The 22,670-nt window shown below is 43.2% G+C and overlaps 1 protein-coding gene across 6 annotated transcripts in view; it reads left to right on the top strand.

Annotated features, from left to right (window-relative positions):
* The window catches only part of TULP3 (TUB like protein 3), a 203,006-nt gene that overhangs the window by 5,301 nt on the left and 175,035 nt on the right, over positions 1-22,670 (top strand). For 5 of the 6 annotated variants that reach the window (XR_004540148.1, XM_033952421.1, XM_033952419.1 and 2 more), the window contains exons 2-3: positions 3,263-3,497; positions 8,752-8,958. Coding sequence is in view for 5 of the 6 variants with exons in the window: in XM_033952421.1 (XP_033808312.1) it covers positions 8,791-8,958 (168 nt within the window). In the remaining variant the exon portion in view is untranslated. The remainder of the gene's footprint in view (positions 1-3,262; positions 3,498-8,751; positions 8,959-22,670) is intronic. The other variant, XM_033952420.1, reaches the window with a different exon arrangement.

Below are 22,670 nucleotides of genomic sequence, written 5' to 3'. Positions count from 1 at the left end.
TTCACCCAGGAGTGGCAGATTCATCAACAATTCTTTCACTTTTATGAATCTCTGTATGCTAACCGACCATTCTCGGACTCCGATAGAGATGCTTTCTTTCAGGTCGCTCAGCTGGAGCAATTGAATATCCCTATTAGCCCTGGGGAGGTGCAGATAGGTATCAAGAAGCTCAAGTTAACTAAAGCACCTGGACCTGACGGGTTTGGATCTGAATACTACAAGATCTTGTCGGATTAGGTCTCCCCAGTCTTGGCGGGGGCGTTTAATGCACTGTCCGAAAAGCAGGGTTTAGGGACCCCTAATCTAGCCCACGTTGTGCTCTTGCCTAAACCAGGCAAGGACCCGGTCCAGGTGGGGTCCTATCACCCCATTTCTCTTCTTAATCAAGACGCCAAACTTTTTACCGCGATCTTGGCGAACAGATTGAATGCATTCTTGCCGCTTTTGATCCATGAGGACCAGGCCGGGTTCGTGCCGGGCTGCTACGCGTCGATGAATCTAGCTCGCACTCTGATGGCCCTCGGGATGGAGGGAACATCGGCTATTGTTGGCCTGGAAATGGAGAAGGCATTTGATAGCATCTCCTGTCAATATCTCTTCTGGGATTTGCGTCAATTTGGCATAGAGGGTCACATTCATCAATGGATTTGTAGCTTATATATCCGACCGCAAGCAAGACTTTTAGTAAATGGTCAGTTCACTGACCCATTTACATTGGGAAGGGGGACGCGACAGGGCTGCCCATTGTCTCCACTACTTTTTGTGTTAACTATCGAACCATTGGCCGCTAGGATTTGCGGAGACCCGACTCTTCGGGGTATCCGCCTTGGGGATAAGGAGAGCCGAATTAATCTATTTGCCGATGATATTCTCCTTTATTTTGACCAACCCTGCCAGGATTTGGGGAATGTCCTAGCTCTTGTTCGCTCCTTTGGGGACATTTCTGGCCTGCGAGTTAATTGCGATAAATCTGAACTTCTCCCATTGTGGTCCACTATGGTGGAGATCTGGCATGCGGGTCTAGAGATCCCACCGGTACGGGGGCCGATGCGTTAACTTGGTGTGTATTTAAGCCCCGATCTCAAGCTTCTGTACCAATATAATGTGCGACACCATCTGGATGAGATCCAGCGTTTGTGTGATAAATGGAGAGACCTTCCGCTGGGAGTCTGGGGGCGTGTGGCTTTGTCTAAGATGGTACTTCTCCACAAAATTCTGTATCCCTTGCAGACCATATCCCTCTGGGTTACTGATAAGGATGTGCGCTTGTTTCGTTCTATAATCTCCTCCTTCATTTGGCGTCATAAGCAAGCACAGATTAGCTATGCCACTTTGGCTTTCGATAAATCTCGGGGCGGTCTGAATCTTCCTGATCTTTGTTTTTACAACGTGGCAGCCCTGTTTCGGTTTATCCACGAAGGTTGGTCGGGTTGTTATAAATTTTCTCCCCGGGGATGGGTGGAGACTTGGTGCGCTCCTCATTCGGTTCTGTCCCTTCTCCATGCTCCGCTGTCAGTTATCCCAGGAGGGGGGCATAAGTTTCCGTTTCTTCTACACCTGCGACGTGCGTGGCAGTGGTGGCGGCGTCAGCAAGGAAAAACTCCGGCAGCTTCCCTCTTGTTGCAGCTGTATGGGAATGTCGACTTTCCCCCGGGAGTGGGACACTCTTGGTTTCAGCAGTGGGAGCAGAAGGGGTGTAGATCCCTTCAGGATTTCCTCATCGTGGGGGGTGGTCAGTTTCCTTCATTTGCCCAATTGCAATCCCCCTGGCATCTGCCCCAGACTCACTTCAGGGCTTACCTTCAAGCTTGGCATTACTACTTGTCCCTTGGTCGCAAATGGGGAGGATGCTTGGCTCTGTGGTCCCTTGGATGTTCAGTTTTTTCAGGTGCCTCCTGCTTTCAACAAATTAGCCACCTGGTAATACCTTTTGAAGAATGCTTCGGTTCTGGGATCTATTGATAGGTTGGCTTCACAGTGGCAATCAGACCTTAACATTACACTCGACCGCAGGGCATTTCTTGATCTTTTTACCAACGTGCAAGCCTTGGGGGGCTCCACGGATTTTCGGGAAATGCAATTTAAAATCCTGCACCAAGCTTATATTTTCAGGGCGCAGGGGGCTCGCATGGGCCTCTGGGAAGGAGAGGTCTGCACTAAATGTAATCGCTCTTTGGGTACCCTCACTCACCATTTCTTGGAATGTCCCGCCTCCGCCTTATGGCTGCAAGTTCTCCCGTTTTTGGAGCGCCTTGTTCAACGCGCTGTGCCCTGGAACTATGGTTTCCTGCTCTTGGGAGATCAACACGATTTGATAGAGGGAGGGCTTACGCTACCCCAGCGCAGGGTTCTTTACATGGCTGTCTTGGTGGCAAAAAAGCTCCTATTGCAACACTGGGTGGCTGACTCAGTGGTCTATTTTCCACAATGGATTGCTCGTTTAGCTGAGGTGGGGCGTTATGAAATACAGCACACCCCAAAGTCTGGGAACCTTGCCCACCGGTGTTACTTAGCTCTCTGGAGGCGAGCCTTAACTTTATGTTACGGTTCAGAGCCGGCGGCTGAGGACCCTATACTCTGACTCTTATTGGAGTGGCTGACGCTCTTTCCTTTTCGCTCCCCTGGGTGGCTGCACTTGTGTGTTTGGTTGTTTGGGGGGTATGAATGAGGGGTGTTTGATGCATGATTGTTGTGACTTGAGGCCAGGTGTTTGGGGTTTGTGTGTGTTTGCTTAGGGGTTTTCTACTACTTAAAAATGTCAATTGTGTTGGGCATCCAACTGCAGGGTTTATGTACTATGACTCATCTGTTGTCAGGTTTTTTCACTTGTTGATTTCCCTGGCTGTTATGCTTTTCTCTGCTTTCCCAACTTCTGGTTGTATGTTCCCTTTGCAATTGCTAATAAAGATTTTTTTTTTTTTTTTTAAAGGAATCCAGGTTCAGATTTCAGCTTGTTTGTCTGACGTTGCTACCTGGATGTCTGAACACCGTTTAAAACTGAACTGAGCTTTTTATCTTTTCTCCTAAACCTACCTCTCCTCTCTCCCCATGCTCTATTTCTATGGATAACTCTCTCATCTTCCCTGTCTTCTCAGCTCGCAACCTCTGGGTGATCTTTGACTCCTTTCTCTGTACAAATCCAATAGATTGCTAAAAGTTGTCATTTCTTCCTCTATAATATCAAAATCCAACCTTTACTTTCTTAGGATACTACCAAAAACCTTAACCATATTCTTTTTTTTGTTTGTTTGTTTTAATATAGTTTTATTGCGAAGCAAACACAATAAAGCAATTATCCAGAAAAGATGATACATGGGAAGGCAACAAAACAGTACACAATGCAAATCTCAAAGCACAGAGAATACACAAGAGCAGAGAAGGAGGACTAGCACATCCAACCGTATAAGCCCCACCCGAGAAAAAGGGGGGAAGAGATTGATACCCAACAAAGTGCCAGCCGTAAAGCAACTAACTCAAGAAAGAAAAGACAGAGAGAGGTAGGAGATATGTACACAGTCAGCGAGTCCGCTTCTCAGTTTTTGTTTAAAACCACCCTTAAACCCCACTACAGAAAGACAGAACCCCCCCCCCCCCACCCAGCCCTCCAACCCCCCACTCCCCCAGCGACTGGAGAAATATAAACAGAGCAGCTAGGACCCGTTCCCAGAGAAACCCATACAGCTGAGGGGACCCCGCCAAACTCCCCCCACACCACGCAGTTCCCAGTGTGCTATTTCGCAAAGGGACCGTTTCCAACTCAGAAGTTCCGGGGCCGCCCCATCCATCCACACGCGGAGCACTCCCCGCTTGGCCACAAGGATAGCAATATAAAGGATATGCCAATGGTCCTCTCCCAACCCCTGGTCTCTCAGCTCTGCATTATGACCCAGAACCATAATCCCGTATGACCACTGGACCGGCACCCCCAGGACCTGTACCAAAAAATCCAGCACCCCATTCCAATAAGTGCCCAGAGCAGGGCACTCAATGAGCATATGCAATAGGGTCCCAGGTGGGCGCCCACATTTCACGCAATCAACGGAGTCCCAGAGACCCGCCCTACCCCCTTCAGCCTAGTAATGTAGTGCGATGGAACAATTTAAATTGAAGCTCTTGCAAAGAGACATTATGTACCCACCGGGAAATATTAGAAAAACAGGTGTGGAGCACCCCAGGAGAAATCTCCTCCCTCAAGTCCAGTGACCAGCTAGAGGCCAGAGAGATCAACTGATTGTCTGCCCTCGCTGTCCCATACCAAAAAGACAGGGAATTGAGCTCAGTGAGTAAGGACAAAAAAATTTGATCCACTTTCAGAAAATGATTGCCCCCGGCTGGCTAGATAATAATGATGCAACTGTAGGTAGGAAAAAAAGGCATATGAGGCAGGTCCTAGGTGGTGCGGAGCAATTCAAACAAAGAAAAATGGGGAGACGGAGAATCCGAATATGGCACATGACCCAAACGGAGACGCTGGCCAAACCGTTTCCCAACACCCCTGAAGCCCCTACCCCATGCAGAAAATCAGGGCTCTGACCAAGCTGCTGGAAGGCCCAATTGCCGTGCCCCTTTCCAATCCGTAAGCGCCACCAGGACAACATAAGAACATAAGAAGTTGCCTCCGCTGGGGCAGACCAGAGGTCCATCTCGCCCAGCGGACCGCTCCCGCGGCGGCCCATCAGGCCCACTGCCTGAGCGGTGGTCTCTGACTGATTTTATAATTTACCTCTAATCCTATCCCTATAACCTTACCTCTACTCTTATCTGTACCCCTCTATCCCTTTGTCCTCCAGGTACCTGTCCAGACCTTCTTTGAAGCCCTGTAGCGTGCTTCTGCTTATCACATCCTCCGGTAGCGCGTTCCATGTATCCACCACCCTCTGGGTGAAAAAGAATTTCCTCTCCCCTTTCAATTTCTCTGAGTGTCCCCTTGTGCTTGTGGTTCCCCATAGTTTGAAAAATCTGTCCCTATCCACTTTTTCTATGCCCTTCATGATCTTGAAGGTTTCTATCATGTCTCCTCTAAGTCGTCGCTTTTCCAGCGAGAAAAGCCCCAGTCTGTCAGTATATGAGAGGTCCCCCATACCCTTTATTAGCTTAGTTGCTCTTCTCTGGACTCTCTCAAGTACCGCCATGTCCTTCTTGAGGTACGGCGACCAGTACTGGACACAGTACTCCATGTGCGGGCGCACCATTGCACGATACAGTGGCAGGATGACTTCCTTCGTCCTGGTCGTGATACCTTTCTTAATGATACCCAACATTCTGTTCGCTTTCCTTGAGGCTGTGGCGCACTGCGCCGACGCCTTCAATGTTGTGTCTACCATTACTCCCAGGTCTCTTTCAAGGTTGCTCACCCCTAGCGGTGATCCCCCCAACTTGTAAGTGAACATCAGGTTCTTTTTCCCAACATGCATGACCTTGCATTTCCCTATGTTGAAGCTCATTTGCCACTTTTTGGCCCACTCTTCCAGTGTTGTCAGATCTTTTTGGAGGTCTTTGCAGTCCTCCATGGTTTTGACCCTGCTGTACAATTTAGTGTCATCCGTAAATTTAATTACCTTACATTTTGTTCCCGCCTCCAGGTCATTAATAAATATATTGAACAGAAGCGGTCCCAGCACCGACCCCTGCGGAACTCCGCTCGTGACCCATTGCCACTACTTCACTCAAATTTCTGACATGGAAGGTGCTTTTCCTCATTGCCATCACCTCTGCCAGGAAGGTTAGTGAGCTGCATGCACTGGTTGCCGACCCACCTTTCACTGTTTTTCACCATGACAAGGTGGTTCTGCGTACCCATCCTAAATTCCTTCCCAAGGTGGTCTCGGACTTCCACCTCAACCAATCCATTGTGTTGCCTGTCTTTTTCCCTAAGCCCCATTCTCATCCTGGGGAACAGGCGACACACACGCTGGACTGTAAGCGTGCCCTTGCATACTACCTTGACCGTACCAGGGCTCACCGCTCGTCCTCTCAGCTCTTTTTGTCCTTCGACCCTAACCGTCTAGGTCGTCCTGTCTCTAAATGGACGCTTTCCAACTGGCTTGCTGCCTGCATTGCGTTCTGTTATGCTCGGGCCGGTCTTTCACTGGAAGGTGCTGTCACGGCCCACAGGGTCAGAGCTATGGCTGCTTCTGTGGCTTTCCTCCGTTCCACTCCCATCGAGGAAATCTGCAAGGCTGCCACTTGGTCCTCAGTTCACACGTTCACTACTCACTACTGTCTGGATACCTTCTCCAGACGGGATGGACACTTCGGCCAATCTGTGTTGCATAATTTATTTTCCTAATGGCCAACCATCCCTCCTCCCTCTCTGTTAGCTTGGAGGTCACCCATGCATTAAGAATATGCTGCCTGCTTGTCCTGGGATAAAGCACAGTTACTTACCGTAACAGGTGTTATCCAGGGACAGCAGGCAGATATTCTTACGTCCCACCCACCTCCCCGGGTTGGCTTCTTAGCTGGCTTATCTTAACTGGGGACCACGCACTCCTCCGTCGGGCGGGAAGGCACTCGCGCATGCGCGGTGCGGCCAACTAGAACTTTCTAGTTAAAAGTGTCCGTACCGGGGCTCCGTCGGTGACATCACCCATGCGTAGAATATCTGCCTGCTGTCCCTGGATAACACCTGTTACGGTAAGTAACTGTGCTTTTTGGGGAAGTGTTGGAGGGCTCATCATAAATTTATAAGGGGGTTATGATGAGATGTACATTTGGGCATACTGGATATGAGGGTCACAGCAGTGCCCTCTAAGGTACCCCACTGCTCTGTTGGTATGTCTTTGTGACCAGTCCATTACAATGCTGGCCCCTCCCAAACCCAAATGGTCTGGATTTAGACATTTTCAACTTGGGACATTTTTGTGATGGAAAATGGTGACCAAAGTTGGACATACTAAGGTTGGATGTCTTGGTGGCCAAGAGGTCTAAATAGGCAATTTTCAAAAGAAAAAAAAAAATTAGATGTCTAGCAGTTTTGCCGGTTTTGAAAATAGCCATTTCCGTTCCCCCCGCTTTAGATGTCTTACAGGAAACATCCAAAGTCAGATTTGGGTATCCTATTGAAAATGCCCCTCATTATGTCCCTAATGGACTCAAAATCTAAATTCTTGGTGTCTGAGGCAATGGAGGGTTTTAAAAAAATCTTTATTGATTTTTAAATTAAAAACAGTAGCAAACAAATAAAAGAGCAGTAGGTATTACATACATTGCACTATTATCTGTACAGGCAACTTATATATCAATCAGGATTTTCAAATTTCCTATATTAAATAATAATACAATTTAACATAATATAGGATTTAATAAATAATAAAGTTACCTAAATGTCACCATCAGTAATTATTTATTTCCCTCCCTTCCGCCCCCCCATGTATGTGTATAGGTAATGAACAAAAAAAAAAAAATTATCATAAATTTAGTCAATGGGCTCCAAACTTTATTAAATACACCACTAAATCCCCTACATTCTGCATTAATTCTTTCATATTTGTATGTAGTGCATACATTCACCCACCAAAAAGCATAACTTATTCTGTCATGGTTTTTCCAGTTACTCATGATCAATTGCATGGCTGTGCCTGTCATGATCATAAAAAGACGGCTCTTGTATTTATTTAAAGTGGTTTTTACATGTAATATAGTTCCACAAATTATATCCTCATATGTTAGTGGAACATTTGAATCCAAAACCAAATTTATTTGTCCCCAAATTGACTTCCAAAATATAAATATAAAAGGACAAAAATACAATAGATGATCCAAAGTCCCAATATGTATATGACAATGCCAACATCTATTGGACTTAGAACTATCCATTTTATTTAACCGAACTGAGGTCCAGAAAACTCTATGTAACAAAAATAACCAAGTTTGTCTCATAGATGCTGGCGTTGTACATTTCAATCTCCAAGTCCAAATTCGTGGCCAACGAGATACAGAAATATACTATTTTATCTCGATGCTCCAGATGTCTCCAAGACTATTTTTTGGCTTTTTATTCAAAAATCCAGAAATCAATTTGTACCACTGGGCAGCCTGATGTCCTACTAGATCAGTTTGGTAGCAAAGGATCTGCAGGCTAAAATAAGTTTTTTTTTTATTGTTTCCACTCTGAATAGCCTGCTTCAACTGCAACCACCTATATTGTTGAGATTTTGAAATTCCAAATGATTGCTGCAGTTGTGAAAAATCAAGCAGATTTCCATTAGATATAACATGATCTAATGTCTGCATACCTGCCTCCATCCAATTCTTCCAAGCGACCCCAGCACCGCCTATTTGAATCTTGGAGTTTAACCATAAGGACTGCAAAGTAGATTTTATTATGGGAACATCTGTTAATTTATCAATAAATGTAATTGTTTTCCACGTGTCCAGTAAAATCACATTGTCCTTAGCATAACTAGGCATTTTAATATTTAATATATGAGATAGTCACATCGGGGACATGATTTTCCACTCAAGGCAATGGAGTGTTAAGTAACTTGCTCAAGGTCACAAGGAGCTGCAGTGGGAATTGAACTCAGTTTGCCAGGATCAAAGCCCACTGCATTAACCATTGGGCTACTTCTCCATTCCTGAAATCAGATGGTGTGAGAAAGGGAATGGTTCTGTACGCCTGCAAATGATTTTCGTGTGTCTGCTAGTAGTCATTTGTTAACAGATATTAATTTTCCTTGCATGAAATTTTTCAAGTTTGAGAATTAATAATTTTTTTCTCAAATGTTTCTACTCCTTCATTGTTTTTAGACATCATGTGGCTTCTAGCTGCTTGCTTTCACAGTGCTGATGCCTCGAAGAAAGAATGCTACCTGCAACCCACGGAAGGCTCAGCTTCTCTTTCATGAGAGTCCACGAAATGGTCCCACACATCAGTATGGAACCCAACTGCCAGGAGCAGAGAACCCTAGACATGTAGCTGCCAAATCAATTGACCAAAGTGTTGCTTGTTCATGGGTACGTAGGTTATAATCCCTTTAACTGAGATGAGTAGATGTCATGTCATTCACTTGGAGAGACTGAAACAAGAACTCCTAGCCATATTCCCTCCCTTTTACATAGGAACTTAGGATAAGTACCATAAATATTCAGCAGTTTTGTAAAGAAATAGATGCTTCTGCAGGGAAAAGGCTGGAAAATTTCAGTATTCAAAATCTTTATCTGTCCTTAAAAATTGTTTTGTAAAACTAGAGCAGTTAAGGCTACAAAACAGGAATAATAAAAAACAGGAATAATAAAAATTTAAAAGGAAAACAGAGTAATTTAATAAAGGTTATTTTAATATCAAATCTCCATCCACTTCCCACATATTGTAACAATGGGGTCAGTCCAGGTCAACTGTACAAGTGGTCCCCACCTTACCATCTTCAGTTTTAATGAAACTTGGCATATAGGTACTCTAACTTATGGCACTAAGCCATTCAAAGTTTCAACCCCTAAAACCTGAAATTCATGTAGTAAGAGGTGCCTAAGTAGAGACCTTAAAATCTTTGTGCATGTTGTACAAAACAAATGGGCAACTTCAAGGGCCTCCTGTACACAGAATATTGCTAATATCAGCCTGAAATTTAGTCTACTGGTGCAACTTTTTGTACTTAATTAGCTTTTAGAGTTTTAAAAGTCTAGGTTAAGCGCTCTTCTGATGCCTCAATGCCAAAGTTGGCCAAAAACTCAATTTGCTAATTTTTGGCTTTATCTTTGGAGTCCAAAAACAAAAAGAGGCACTGGAGATGTCAGAACCAACTTGTGGTTACAATGTCTTTAACAGTTTATACCATAACACAATGATGAGTTCTAAAAACTAAGACAAACAAAGTCCCAACTAGGATCCAAGTTTCGGCTACTCCGTCGCCTTCCTCAGGGGACAATAGCAAACTTATGACGTATTGCTAACAGTGCATATGAACGTGTTGGCGTCTCTACTCCACTTTTGGCATTTCTTTCATGGAGTAGAGACGCCGACACGTTCATATGCACTGTTAGCAGTACGTCATAAGTTTGCTTTTGTCCTCTGAGGAAGGTGACGGAGTCGCCGAAACTTGGATCCTAGTTGGGACTTTGTTTGTCTTAGTTTTTTAAAACTCAACATTGTGTTATGGTATAAACTGTTAATTAAAGACATTGTGACCATAAGTTGGTTCTGATATCTCCAGTGTCTCTTTTTGTTTGCCTCGTTTGGTTTGCTGTTGTTCGAGGCTTGGTACCTTCTTTCCTTTTCCCTTTATCTTTGGAGTGCCATAGATTTGTATCAAATTTAAGTGGTGACTTCTTGCTTGGTATACCTGCTCAACTACTGATTATTATTCATCAATGAAAACTTAAAGGCCAGCTTTCATTTATTTGCAAAGATATTGCAAGTCAAACAGAGCAGCAAAAATGTTAACACATTTTACCCATCAATAAAGCCTTGTATTTCAGTTTTGACACCAGCAATCACTGGTTCTAAAAGCATTGGATAGATCATTATATTCTATGGACACATTAGCGTTTAGCATGCACTAAAATGGCTAGCGTGCCTTAGTAAAAGAACCTCTATATCATTTTAATTTTATATTCCTACTTTTTCTCCTCTAAAACAATTCTTTTCAAGAAAATCATGCTTTTGTTTGATTACAAAATTCCTTTCCCTTTTTTCATTTGTATTTACTAAGGGATAGTACTGGTTTCAATTGTTCATTGAGTAGACTGCTCCATATAGGTGCATTAGCCAGTAGTCCACTCGTATTTGTTTTTTTTAATCTTTTTAGTGTCTCCATCGCCTATATTTAGATTCAACTGATTCTCTAGTAGGTCATTATTTTTAATCCTCCATTCATATAGGTTGTCTCGAAATCATCCTTTTACCTCTAGTACAGCATGGAGTTCCTCTATTCTTTTTTTTTTTTCTTCATTAGATTCCTTCCCTTACCTACGTTCTCTCGTACCAAACATTAGGTCTTCAACCGCCGGTCCGCAGGAAATTTCTGCCGGTCCATGCAGGGCCGGCAAGATTGAGACCTCGTGTCCCGTTGTCCACACACACAGCTTCGGGACAGCGTCCCGAAGCTGTGCTCGGGGACAACGGGACAGGCGATCAATTCTGACATCGGAGAGGACTTTCTGGGCCAACCAATCGCGGCAGGGAGGGAAGGAGGTAGACAGGCAAGCAGGCTGGCTTTGGCCAGGGAGGGAGAGAGGTAGACAGGCTGGCTTGGGGGATGGGGGTAGGACAAAGTGTGGAAGGCAGTGAGAGGGACATGGGAAGGAGGCACTGGGGGCACTAAAGACATGGGAAGGAGGCACTGGGGGCACTAAAGACATGAGAAGGAGGCACTGGGAGCACTAAAGACATGGGATGGAGGCACCGGGGGCACTAAGGACATAGGAAGGAAAGAGAGAGGGAATAGAAAGGGACAATTCTTGGGCCTGAGTGCAGAAAGAAAGAAATGAAAGAAAGGATATACAGACAGAAGGAAACGCAACCAGAGACTCATGAAATCACCAGACAGCAAAGATAGGAAAAATGATTTTATTTTCAATTCAATGATCAAATTGAATTCAATTAGTCCTTCCTACAATATCATCGCAGGAGACATAAACATACACCTAGATGAAGAGGACAATACAGACACGAAAGAATTCAAAAACTTTCTATCCCTACTTAACTACAACCTCCCTTTCTCCACACAAACACACGAAAAAGGCCATCATTTAGATGTGGTAGTCATGTCCACAAGGAAATCCTAGACCCTGTCATCTCGCTACCTGAAGGCTCCTGGAGTCACGATATCTGGTCTAACCATTTTACTTATTACTTCAAGTTAATCTGGTCCCAATGAAAATTTAAAATACGTCCAATGATAAAAAGAGAACATCACACAAGAGGTTATATTAATCCAGAAGAATACTGGTCACAATATGAACTGCAAGCGGAGATAGAGGAAGGAGTCGATTTCTGGGATCACTGGACAACAACCAGCACATTCATTTTAGATAAAATTGCCCCTAAGCGTAATAGCAAAAGCAGTGCAAATAAATATAACAAACAGTTTGACATCGAACTTCTAAAAATGAAACAACTAGCTAGACGACTGGAAAGAACTTGGAAAAAAACAGGAGAATTGACAGACCGTAACAAATGGAGAGCTAACATAAAAATCTACAAACAACTAATAAAAAACAAACGTAAAGCATTCTACTCTACTAAAATCAACTTATCCTGCAATGGCTCACAAGAATTCAATACAAAAGAGCTGTTCAACCTGATTACAAATTTATTTGACACCACTCGCTACACTGTACCCGTACACAATATTAAGTTACCCTCTGTGAATGATTTAGCTCTGCACTTCTATTCAAAAATTAAAAACCTAAGAAACAACTGTTCAACAAATGACCCTAGTGATCATCAAATAGCTAACATACATGGAAATGCAGATATGATCTGGAGTTCCTTTCAGGACATAGATTGGAATAATTATACCAAACTATATAACAAATACTCTAAATCATATTGCATCCTGGACTCATGTCCCCCGGAAATTATGAAAGCGGCACCACTAGAATTCAAACTATCGTTGCTGCACTACTTGGCCCATAACCTAAAAAATGGGAAATTCCTCACTAATAACGGTCACATAATAATAACCCCAATCCTAAAAAATAATAAAGAATCTTCAGCTCTAGTAACCAACTACAGACCGGTAGCATCCATTCCACTTATTGTAAAAATCATGGAGGGATTGGTACATACCCAATTGATGGAATATCTTAATCAGTTTTCTCTCCTACATGAAACTCAATCCGGCTTTAGACCTTTATTCAGTACAGAGACAATAATTGCAGCTATCTTAGATAATCTCCGTCTACTGTTTAGCAAGGGCCTCAATGCCCCCTGATCATGCAATTTGATATGAGCTCCGCCTTCGATTTAGTAGACCATGTGAAAATGCTACAATGCCTAGACGCTATTGGCATTAGGGGTGAGGTGTTGAACTAGTTTCATGGCTTCCTTATGTCCCGTACCTATCAAGTATGTTTCAATTATGATCTCTCCGATACCTGGAGCAATCCATCCAGTGTGCCGCAAGGGTCACCGCTATCCCCATTGCTTTTCAATGTCTACATGTCCTCATTGGGCATGCAATTAACCCAGCTGGGGATAAAATTATTCAGTTAAGCAGATGACTTTACGATCATCATCCCATTTGCTAACTCTATCTCGGAAATTATTCCCAAGGCATCAGAAGCTATAAATTTGATGGAGCATTGGAAAGACTACAAGCTCAAACTTAATTCAGATAAAGACAAAATTTTTTGTTGCTTCGCCACATCCGCTTGACACCAAAACTCCACTATGCATCAATAAACTTAGTTACCCTATTCAGTCCACCATGAAGATACTGGGTATAACCCTGAATCAATGTTTAACCATGAAAGACCAGGTGGACTCCTTAATCAGAAAGGGCTTTTTCACTCTCTGGAAACTTAAATCCATTAAATCATATTTTGATACCTCAGCATTCAGAATCCTGGTACAATCCCTCGTACTGAGTCAACTTGATTACTGTAACATCGCCTATTTAGCAATCTCCCAAAAGAATATGTGATGTTTACAATTAATGCAAAATGCAGCAGTCAGACTAATTTTCGGGCTAAAGAAATTTGATCACGTGACACCTTACTACTGGCAGTTACACTGGCTACCGATGGAAGCACGCGTAAAGTTTAAGTTCGCCTGCCTCTGCTTTAAAGTACTATACGGACTAGCCCCTAAATACATATCTGACCTTTTCTCCTTCTCATCCAACAAACACAAGAGAAGCTCACATTTGAACTTCATTTCCCCCCCAGTTAAAGGATGTAAACTAAAAAAACACCATGAATACCTTCTCTCACATCAGGCAGCATTATGGGATAAAGATCTAGAACAATTGCTTTCGCCCACTTCTTATGAGGAATTCAGGAAGAGCCTAAAAACACATCTATTCCTATTCCTGAAGTATCTAGACAGCTAACCCATACATCTCTCTCCTCATTAACGGTTCTCTTGACTTATCAACCACTTGCTTTCACCTCTTAAGTTCAATCAATTTGTACCTTCTTTTATTCTTTTATAAACCGCATAGAACTTCACGGTACTGCGGTATATAAACTGTTATTATTATTATTATTATCAAAACGTGTCAGTTTTGAGAATTTATATCTGCTGTCTATATTTTGCACTATATTTGTCTATTTTTCTTTAGTTACTGAGGTGACCAAGCTCGCGGAGATGGGGTGGAAACGGGGTTTTTAAATTTTAGTCCTAGTAGTTTGCCGGTCCACAAAATAATTCTTTTATTTCTGCCGGTCCACGGGTGTGAAAAGGTTGAAAACACTGGTCTAGATTATAGCAAGACAACTCGAATCTTTCTGAGTTTCTTGGAACCAACTCTCCCTCCATCCCTTTTATTGAAGTTAGGGAAGTCCCACATGTGAGAATATGCTGCCTGCTCGTCTAAGGATAAAGCACAGTTACTTACCGTAACAGGTGTTATCCTGAGACAGCAGGCAGATATTCTCACAACCCATCCACCTCCCTTAGGTGGCTTCTTCGCTTTGGCATAGAGCTGATGACCTCGCGAGCTGGAGTCGGGCAGGAAGGCACTCATGCAGGCAGTCTAAAAGCTTGCAAAAGTTTAGGTGAAAACAATTTTTATTGAACAAACAGAAAAATAAACAGGGAATGCAACATATGGTACAACAAATGTTTAAAATATTTTTCGTATACAGCAATAATACCCACCATAGTATCCCCCATCCCTCCCAAGAAGGACAGAAAAAGAACACGCAGTAAAGAATAAAACAATACTCCGTCCCCCCTAGCCCTCTCCCCATCATATGAAAGTGTAATGACAGATGCATCAAGGAAAGGCAGCCAGTATACTGCCTTGATAGAAGAAAAACAACAAGCAAATTTTAATACAGGGAAGAAGCATGAATCTTAAACCCTCCAAATGGGAAAGGTCCCAACACTGTCAAAATGATAACTAGGACTCTGATGGGCCCCAAAGTACTCAATAGGGGACCTCCCCCCCACCACACCCCCACAGCCAGCTTTTGCCCAACCAAACCAAGTAAACAAAAACCCAGTATAGTAACAAAACAAAACAACACCCCCCCAAAAAAAACAACGCCCCAATAAACACAAAAGATGAGGAATAGCCAGGAGAACCAAAACAATGAAAAGATACTCCCAGGACGCTAACCCCCCCACCCCACCCCCGCTTAAAGTAACTCAGATGGTCAAGGTATTGAGTATCAAACTGCGGACTCTAGGAGACAAAGAATATACATAAGGACCTCAAACCTTCAGAAAAAAATTTAGATTGGTGAAAAGACGCACACACCCGACCCTTCTCAAGCAACATCAGAGCATGTAAACGATTACGTCAAGCCCAATTAGAGGGAGGGTGACCCGAGACCCATTTCCTCAAAGTAACTTTCTTAGCCACCAACCCAGCCTTTCGTAGAAATAAATGACCTACACCTGGGGGAAAACAAAAAGCTTCATACTTATCCAGGAGAAACCCCACCAGATTAAGAGATATAGGGCGGCCCAACAAGAACTCCAAATACCGGACCCCACGCTTCTAAAAAGACATAACCACAGGACAACTCCAAAATGCATGGAAAAAGGACTTAGATGCATGTTTACATTTTTCACACTGATCGGACTCCGCTAAGCCAGAATGGTACAAATGAACACTGTAGCCACACTGCAGCCTTTGGCCGGGACTCCGCAGTGCCTTCAGTGACCACCAACAAAAGTACACCAGCGTGTGACTCAGACTGCAGTCACCCTGCAGGATTTTTTTAAGGAACTCAAACAACAACACAAACACAGTTGTTGCCTGTCAATAATGAAAATTTACTGTTCAAAATAAAGTTCAGAATGGCATAAAGTATCAAAATAGCATAACGTACAAGGTAACCAACAAAATGTCCAAAACCACATGGTCAGAGGAACCCTCTGACAGCATTCAGGATTTTCACTCCTAAGGTAGTTCTCTCTGTGATTCCCTCTTTCACAGGACTGCTTACAATAAAGCTTCCTTTTTCCCAAGTCTGCTCCTCAGCAGAGCTCAGGTAAGTGCAGTTCATAGGATTCAAAACAGTTCCTGTAGCAAATGCTTTTTAACTCCAATATTCTTGGGACAAACACCAAACCAAAATAAAGCCTCCAGCCTAAAATTGTAGCAGGGCTGGGTAAAGAGGAGTCCACTAAGTTTGCTTTTCAAAAGCACACAGAACAGCTTTCAAAATTCCCACCCGGTTGGTAGCAAACTTCTCCCCACTCACTCTTAGCTTAACAAACAACTGTACCATCCAGAAAGTCTTTGAGAGTGACTGGGAACAGAAAAGAGCCCAGCCACAAAATAAGAAAAAAAAACTCACAGTAGTTCAGCTCAGGCTTGGAAAAGAAGTTGCTAATCCTCTTGGCTTCCCTTGCAGCTTTATCAGACAAAAACAGACTTGTGTTGCAAAAGGTGGTGTGGACCCCAACTTCTTCCACACCCAGGTCGAAGGCATTACCCTAGCTTGCCAGAAATGCCCTACTTGGGAAGAGACCCATGTCTTCCCTCTCACCTCCTCTACCAAGAGCAAACTACTAACCTTTAATGGGGAGGAACCATGCCCTGCTCTAACTGAGCCTATTCTCACCTGGGCTCCTCTCTGTGTCCCCCGGTGGGCATTAGTGAAACCTCAGGGACCAAGGCAGGCATGGAGCCTGACTGGTCACAACATGCGTAAAATACATGCGATGCAAGACCCGAAACTGACATTCCCTGAGTTCAGCAGACATGAGTCAGCATCCGACTAATAAGACAACCCATATCTAAGTCAGTTGGCAACAAACCCAACTCAGGTGCCCGAGTACATAAGGCTTCCCAAGACTTGGTCGGCACAAGGAGGCCTAAAGCTTTATGGAATGCCGTAACAGAAAGTCCCTTATCTGCAAATTCGTCAAAGAAGGTTCAAAGTTTATTTCCCAAGCCCAACCGCAGGCCCTCCACTGTCAATGATCGCACATAATGACCCAGTTGCAAGTAAGCGAAGGAGTCGGTAACCAGAATCCCATCCCGCAGTTGAAAATCGTGCCATGGAGGAAGGATACCATCCGGATGCAGGACATGTACCAATAAAGTCATACCCAACCGTGCCCAGCAGTGGAAGGTGGAAGAAGTCTGGCTCGGCAGAAACTGAAAATTACCCTGAAGAGGTAGTTTCAAGTTTAATAGATTCTTTGATTTGATCGCAAAATCTTATTTCAATGTGATTTACAATAAATAACAAATCAGATAAAATAATAAAATCCACAAACATCACATAGAATACTATTAGTCATTAATACATTAGACATTAATACATTAGGGAAAAGGGCAGTATAAAATACAATATTAAAAAAATAAAACTGCAAAAAAATCGGGCATAGGTTTAATACACAAAGGAAGGGAAACAAGTACCCACATATTTCAGTGAACCTCCACGTCCTATCCTAAAGTATAATAGTACCAGTTTATTGAAAAGCATCTTTAAAAAGCCAGCTCTTTAGAAGACTTTTAAATTTATTCAATAATTTTTCCTAGGTTAATTGAAAGTAAGTTCCAGATTTGGGGGGACCAAAACAGAAAAAATCATGTCTCTCCGGGAGTAGATCACTTTTAAAGAAGGAACTATTAATAGGGCTTTATCCTCTGATCTTAAAGATTTAAATGGGAAGTAAGGTATTAAATATCTTTCTAAAAATGTCGGGGCTTTATTTATGAGTATTTTATGAGTAAATAAGGCTATCTTATAGGTGATTCTATGAATTACTGGTAGCCAGTGTTTCTTCTTTAAAAGTGGTGTCACGTGATCAAATTTTTTCTTTTTCATAATTATTTTTATTGCGGTATTTTGGATGATTTGGATTCTACGTATTTCTTTTAAAGAAGCTCCTTTATATAGAGCATTGCAGTAATCAATTTTTAATATTACCAGTGAATGTATTAAAATATTTAGCGCAGATTCATCAAGAAAAGCTGATAGTGATCTAATCATTCTTAGTCTATAGAAACAGGCTTTTACTAATGTGCTAATTTGTTCATGGTAATTCAATTTTTGATCTAACACAACTCCTAGAATTAGTTGATCAGACACTTCCGGTTGCCCTTCCAGGTGTAACACCAGGATCTTCCAAACATCACAAAGAGAGCCCAGTAGAAGACTAGAGCATAAATAAGAGGGGAGGGAAGTTCACTGGGCATGAAGCAAAGAATTTAAATGCCAGGGCTGGTAAAAGGCTGTTTTGTAATCAAAACATGTAAACACTTCCTGCTCCAAAATCCAGTCTCCAAGATAGTGAAGCAAACAGGCTTGATTATACTGCTGCCTATCAGGGACACCCATGCCTCCTCTAGACCAAGACCCCAACAAATAACAAAAAGTCATCTGGGGATTTTTGCTGCCTCAAAGAAAACAAGATAAAAGCTTATGAAACATGCAAATGTCCTTTTGCAAAAGACGAATAGGTAACACTTGCAAGATATAAAGCCATTTTGGAAAGATAATCATATTGAATAGCTGGATAAGACCATGTAAAGAAAGGGGAAAAATTTCCAATTATCCAGATGCCGACAGGTATAGTCAAAGAGCAAATGTTAATTAGCGGTCCGGAGAGAGGCAACAGAAGACATTAACTGTATTCTCAAGTAATGAAAGGCAAAATCCACCCACTTCAACAGAAGTCTCCCCAGCCACTGATCACGAACCACACGTGAAGGGCCAAGGACTTATCTAGATTCAACCAAAAATCTGAAAAATCCCCATATTTGGCCATCACCATCAATAAAGTGGGTAGGGCAGTCTCCAGATGAGTAAGATGAACCAGAAGTTCATCCGCAAAAGCCAACAGTTTAAACTCCTTTGCGCCAATGCAAACCCCACTAACATTGGGAGTTTGCAAAATATCCCATACCAAAGGATCCAAGGTAAGAACAAACGAGAGGGGATAAAGGACAACCCTGTCTAGTATCCTTCTGGATCACAAAGGACTCGGAAAGCATACCATTGACCCAGATCGCCACCAATGGCAAAGCATAAAGAGCAGAGATAGCGGCATAAAAGAAAGCATTAAAACCATAATGGCAGAGCATGGCAAACAGAAAAGTCCAAGAAATCTGATCAAAGGTTTTTTCTGCATCAAAACTAACCAGTAAAGATGGCACCTGGCGATAAGCAACATATTCCAGAGATGTTAAAGTATGTCGGATGTTGCGAGCCACCTGCCGGTACCGAACAAAGCCTACCTGAGGGTCCGTGATAAGATGGAGAATGCGGGCTAGCCAATTAGCCAGAATCTTAGCAAAAAAATTCACCTCAGCATTAAGGAAGGAGATAGGATGGTAAGAGCTCGGCAAAGTGGGATCACAACCTGGTTTCAAAAGCACTACAATATGAGCAACTCACAAAGACAACGGAAGAGACCTCCCACTCAACATAAGCATTAACAGTAGAAGCCAGTACAGGCGTAATTTCCAGCGAAAGCAGCTTATAAAACTCAGAGCGAAAAACGTCAAGTCCTGGAGCCTTCCAAAGTTGATTAGATTGGATGATCAGACTGAAAGCTAGAAGGATGCTAGGTTGCATAGGGAAAGGTATGGCCAGTAGGAAAAAGGAGGTATTGATGCCTCTGTATAAGTCTCTGGTGAGACCTCATTTAGAATATTGTGTACAATTCTGGAGGCCGCAACTTCAAAAAGATATAAAAAGGATGGAGTCGGTCCAGAGTGTGACAAACCCAGGTCCATTTCGGGGTTTTCTCATAACAAACCCGAATCCGTCCCGGGTTTTACCCCAGTGAGCAGGAAAAAACAGTGCACCTAGATGCAGGAGAGCGGATCAGGTGACTAACCAATTAACTGAGCAAGCTGACTTCTGCTCTGATAATTATAAGGAGGTAGAAGAAACAGGGCAGGATAAGATCAGGAGAAAAAGCCCCACTCCATGCAGACCTGGCCCGGCCACTGTCAGAAATCTGAGGCAATTTGAACAGCCGGTTAAAACCAGGACTAGAGAGAAACCTGCCTGTAATAGCAGGAAACAGGCTAGTATGTGTAAAACCCTTCCCCCACCTTCTCAGAGGGGGAGTGGTTTTCCACAGGATATAATAAGGCTCCTGAGAATAGGAGGGGGGCATACAGGAGAGAGGCATTCAGGAGAGTGGGAAGCTGGAGAGAGTCAGTCTCTCTCAGACTGGCCTATGACAGAGGCAGAGGAATTGTCTCTTACCAGGAAGCCTTGGGAGCAGCCAGAGGAAGAAGCCATGGAGGTTTAGGCAAGCCATGCAGGCACTAAGACCCAGCCATTGCCTATGGAAATCCAGTAAGTCTAAGGATTGGATTTTTCCCTGCTGCTTATACCTCTGTGCTGCTAGCTATACTGTAGGTGTGGGAACTGAATTTAGAAGCTCTCCTTGGAAGCCAAACTTAGAAGCTTTCTTTAAAGCATTTAAGTGTGAACCAACGTATGAGTGTTTGTTTTCTCTGGCTTGTTGGCAAGCTGAGCCAGTACGTTGCCTCCTCTCACAGCTGTGCCTAATTTCTGTAGCAACGTTTCAGAGAGGGAGAAACGTAGGCAGGCTACTGAGGTCTGGAACAGAACCAATGATTTTGTTTGCTATGAACTGTTTGAAAACATTATTTGCTTAATGCATTACTGCTCTGGTGAAGAGGACTGTGACTCACCTGTTTATAAGTCCAGGAGCAGGGAACTGTACTTAATGCAGTGCTGGTCAAGCTTTATCTTCTTGAATGCATTATTTAAACCTTTTGTTATGAGTTCATGCAATATGAGTGTACATTGAACTGCACGGCGGAAGCCTGTATTTTTGAGTTATTTAACCAGTGCTGGAATAAAGCTATTTTTGTTTTGCCATTTCTGACTGGAATTCTTTTACCTTGCATGCTTATGAGGCAGATAGCGTGCCTGAAGTAAGACCTGGAGGATCCCTTGGTAATAAGGGACACGCTGGATCTGAGTTTTAGTCACGTTCCCGGGTGCTCACTGCGGCTACAGGAGCGCGAGTATGACAAGAGGATGGTGTGTGGTCTTGGTGATAAGAAGTATAGGGACAGACTTAAAGATCTCAATCTGTATACTTTGGAGGAAAGGCGGGAGAGGGGAGATATGATAGTCATTTAAATACCTACGTAATATAAATGTGCATGAGTCGAGTCTCATTTGAAAGGAAACTGCAATGAGAGGGCATAGGATGAAGTTAAGAGGTGATAGGCTCCGGAGTAATCTGAGGAAATACTTTTTTACGGAAAGGGTGGTAGATGTGTGGAACAGTCTCCCAGAAAAGGTGGTAGAAGCAGAGACTGTGTCTGAATTCCAGAGGGCCTGGGATAGGCAAGTTTAAAGTTTAATTAATTTTAATATACCAACCATCAACATGCACCTGGCCGGTTTACAATGCTAAAAATGAAAGGTTAAAATAATAAAATAATTTTTTGTAGGGGAGGAAATGTGAACATTAAATAGGCACATGGGATCTCTCAGAGAGAGAAAGAGATAATGGTTACTGTGGATGGGCTATTTGGCCTTTGGCCTTTATCAGACATCATGTTTCTATGTTTCTAACCTCATCAGCTGATATAGGTGCATTCAACATTCGGAGCTGAGGAGCAGACACTCGAGGAGTATGAATATTATCTAAGTAGAGCTCACTCGGCAGTTCCGGGTCCACAGAACCAGCATACAGCTTCAGATAAAATGTGCAAAAAACCTTTACAATCTCAGCATCAGTACAAACTGACCCCTTGCCCTCCCCCACCACCCGAAGCACCCGCCGAGGACCATCTGATGTACGCTAAAAGGTAACCACCTTTATTGCCGTGTAAATTAAACTGAAGTTTAAAATATTGAAGAGATCAGGCATTACATGCCTGCAATAGCTCATTCAAGGAGGCCTGCGAAGCCAACAAGTTACTTCTGCGTTGAAGGGTAGGGTGACAAGCATACCAGATTCGATCCACCCTCACCTGTTTTTCCAAGCGAAGGATTTCTCGATCCCGAGCTTTCTTCTTAAAACTGTCATAAGTGATAATTTCCCCTCGTAACACAGTCTTGGTTGCATCCAAATATAAGACAGGGTCGTCCAGACGAGCCGCATTATATAATTGATGATTCCTCCATTTCCGAAGTAGATGATCTAAGAAAACAGGATCTTTATACAAAACCAAAGGGAACTTCCACCAACGGGCACCTGTACTACCCACCTCCAGAGTACACCAAATAAAGGCATGGTCAGAAACACAATAAGGCCCTATCCCCGCAAACCACGTAGAGGAGAAAAGGCTAGTAGACAGGAGCCAGTAATCTATTCAGGACTGAGTACCGTGAGCGCATGACAGGTGAGTATAGTCCCGTTCTCCAGGATGCAGAGTGCGTCAAGATCTAACGTCCAGAAGATCTAACGAAGAACAAAGGTATACCCCTGATGGAGTCCATACGATCCTGTGGATGGGGGTCAGACTTGTCAAGACTAGGATCATGCACAATATTAAAATCACCTCTCAACACCATAGGCATTCCGGGGTTCTTACTCAAAGCCTTAAACAAATTATTTTAAAAGGCGTTTTCATAAACATTCGGCGCATAAA

This window comes from Geotrypetes seraphini, chromosome 7, assembly GCF_902459505.1.
Source record: "Geotrypetes seraphini chromosome 7, aGeoSer1.1, whole genome shotgun sequence".
NCBI classification, from domain to species: Eukaryota; Metazoa; Chordata; class Amphibia; order Gymnophiona; family Dermophiidae; genus Geotrypetes; species Geotrypetes seraphini.
The sequence above is the reverse complement of the archived record's forward strand: the minus strand, read 5'-3'. Positions and strand labels throughout refer to the sequence as shown.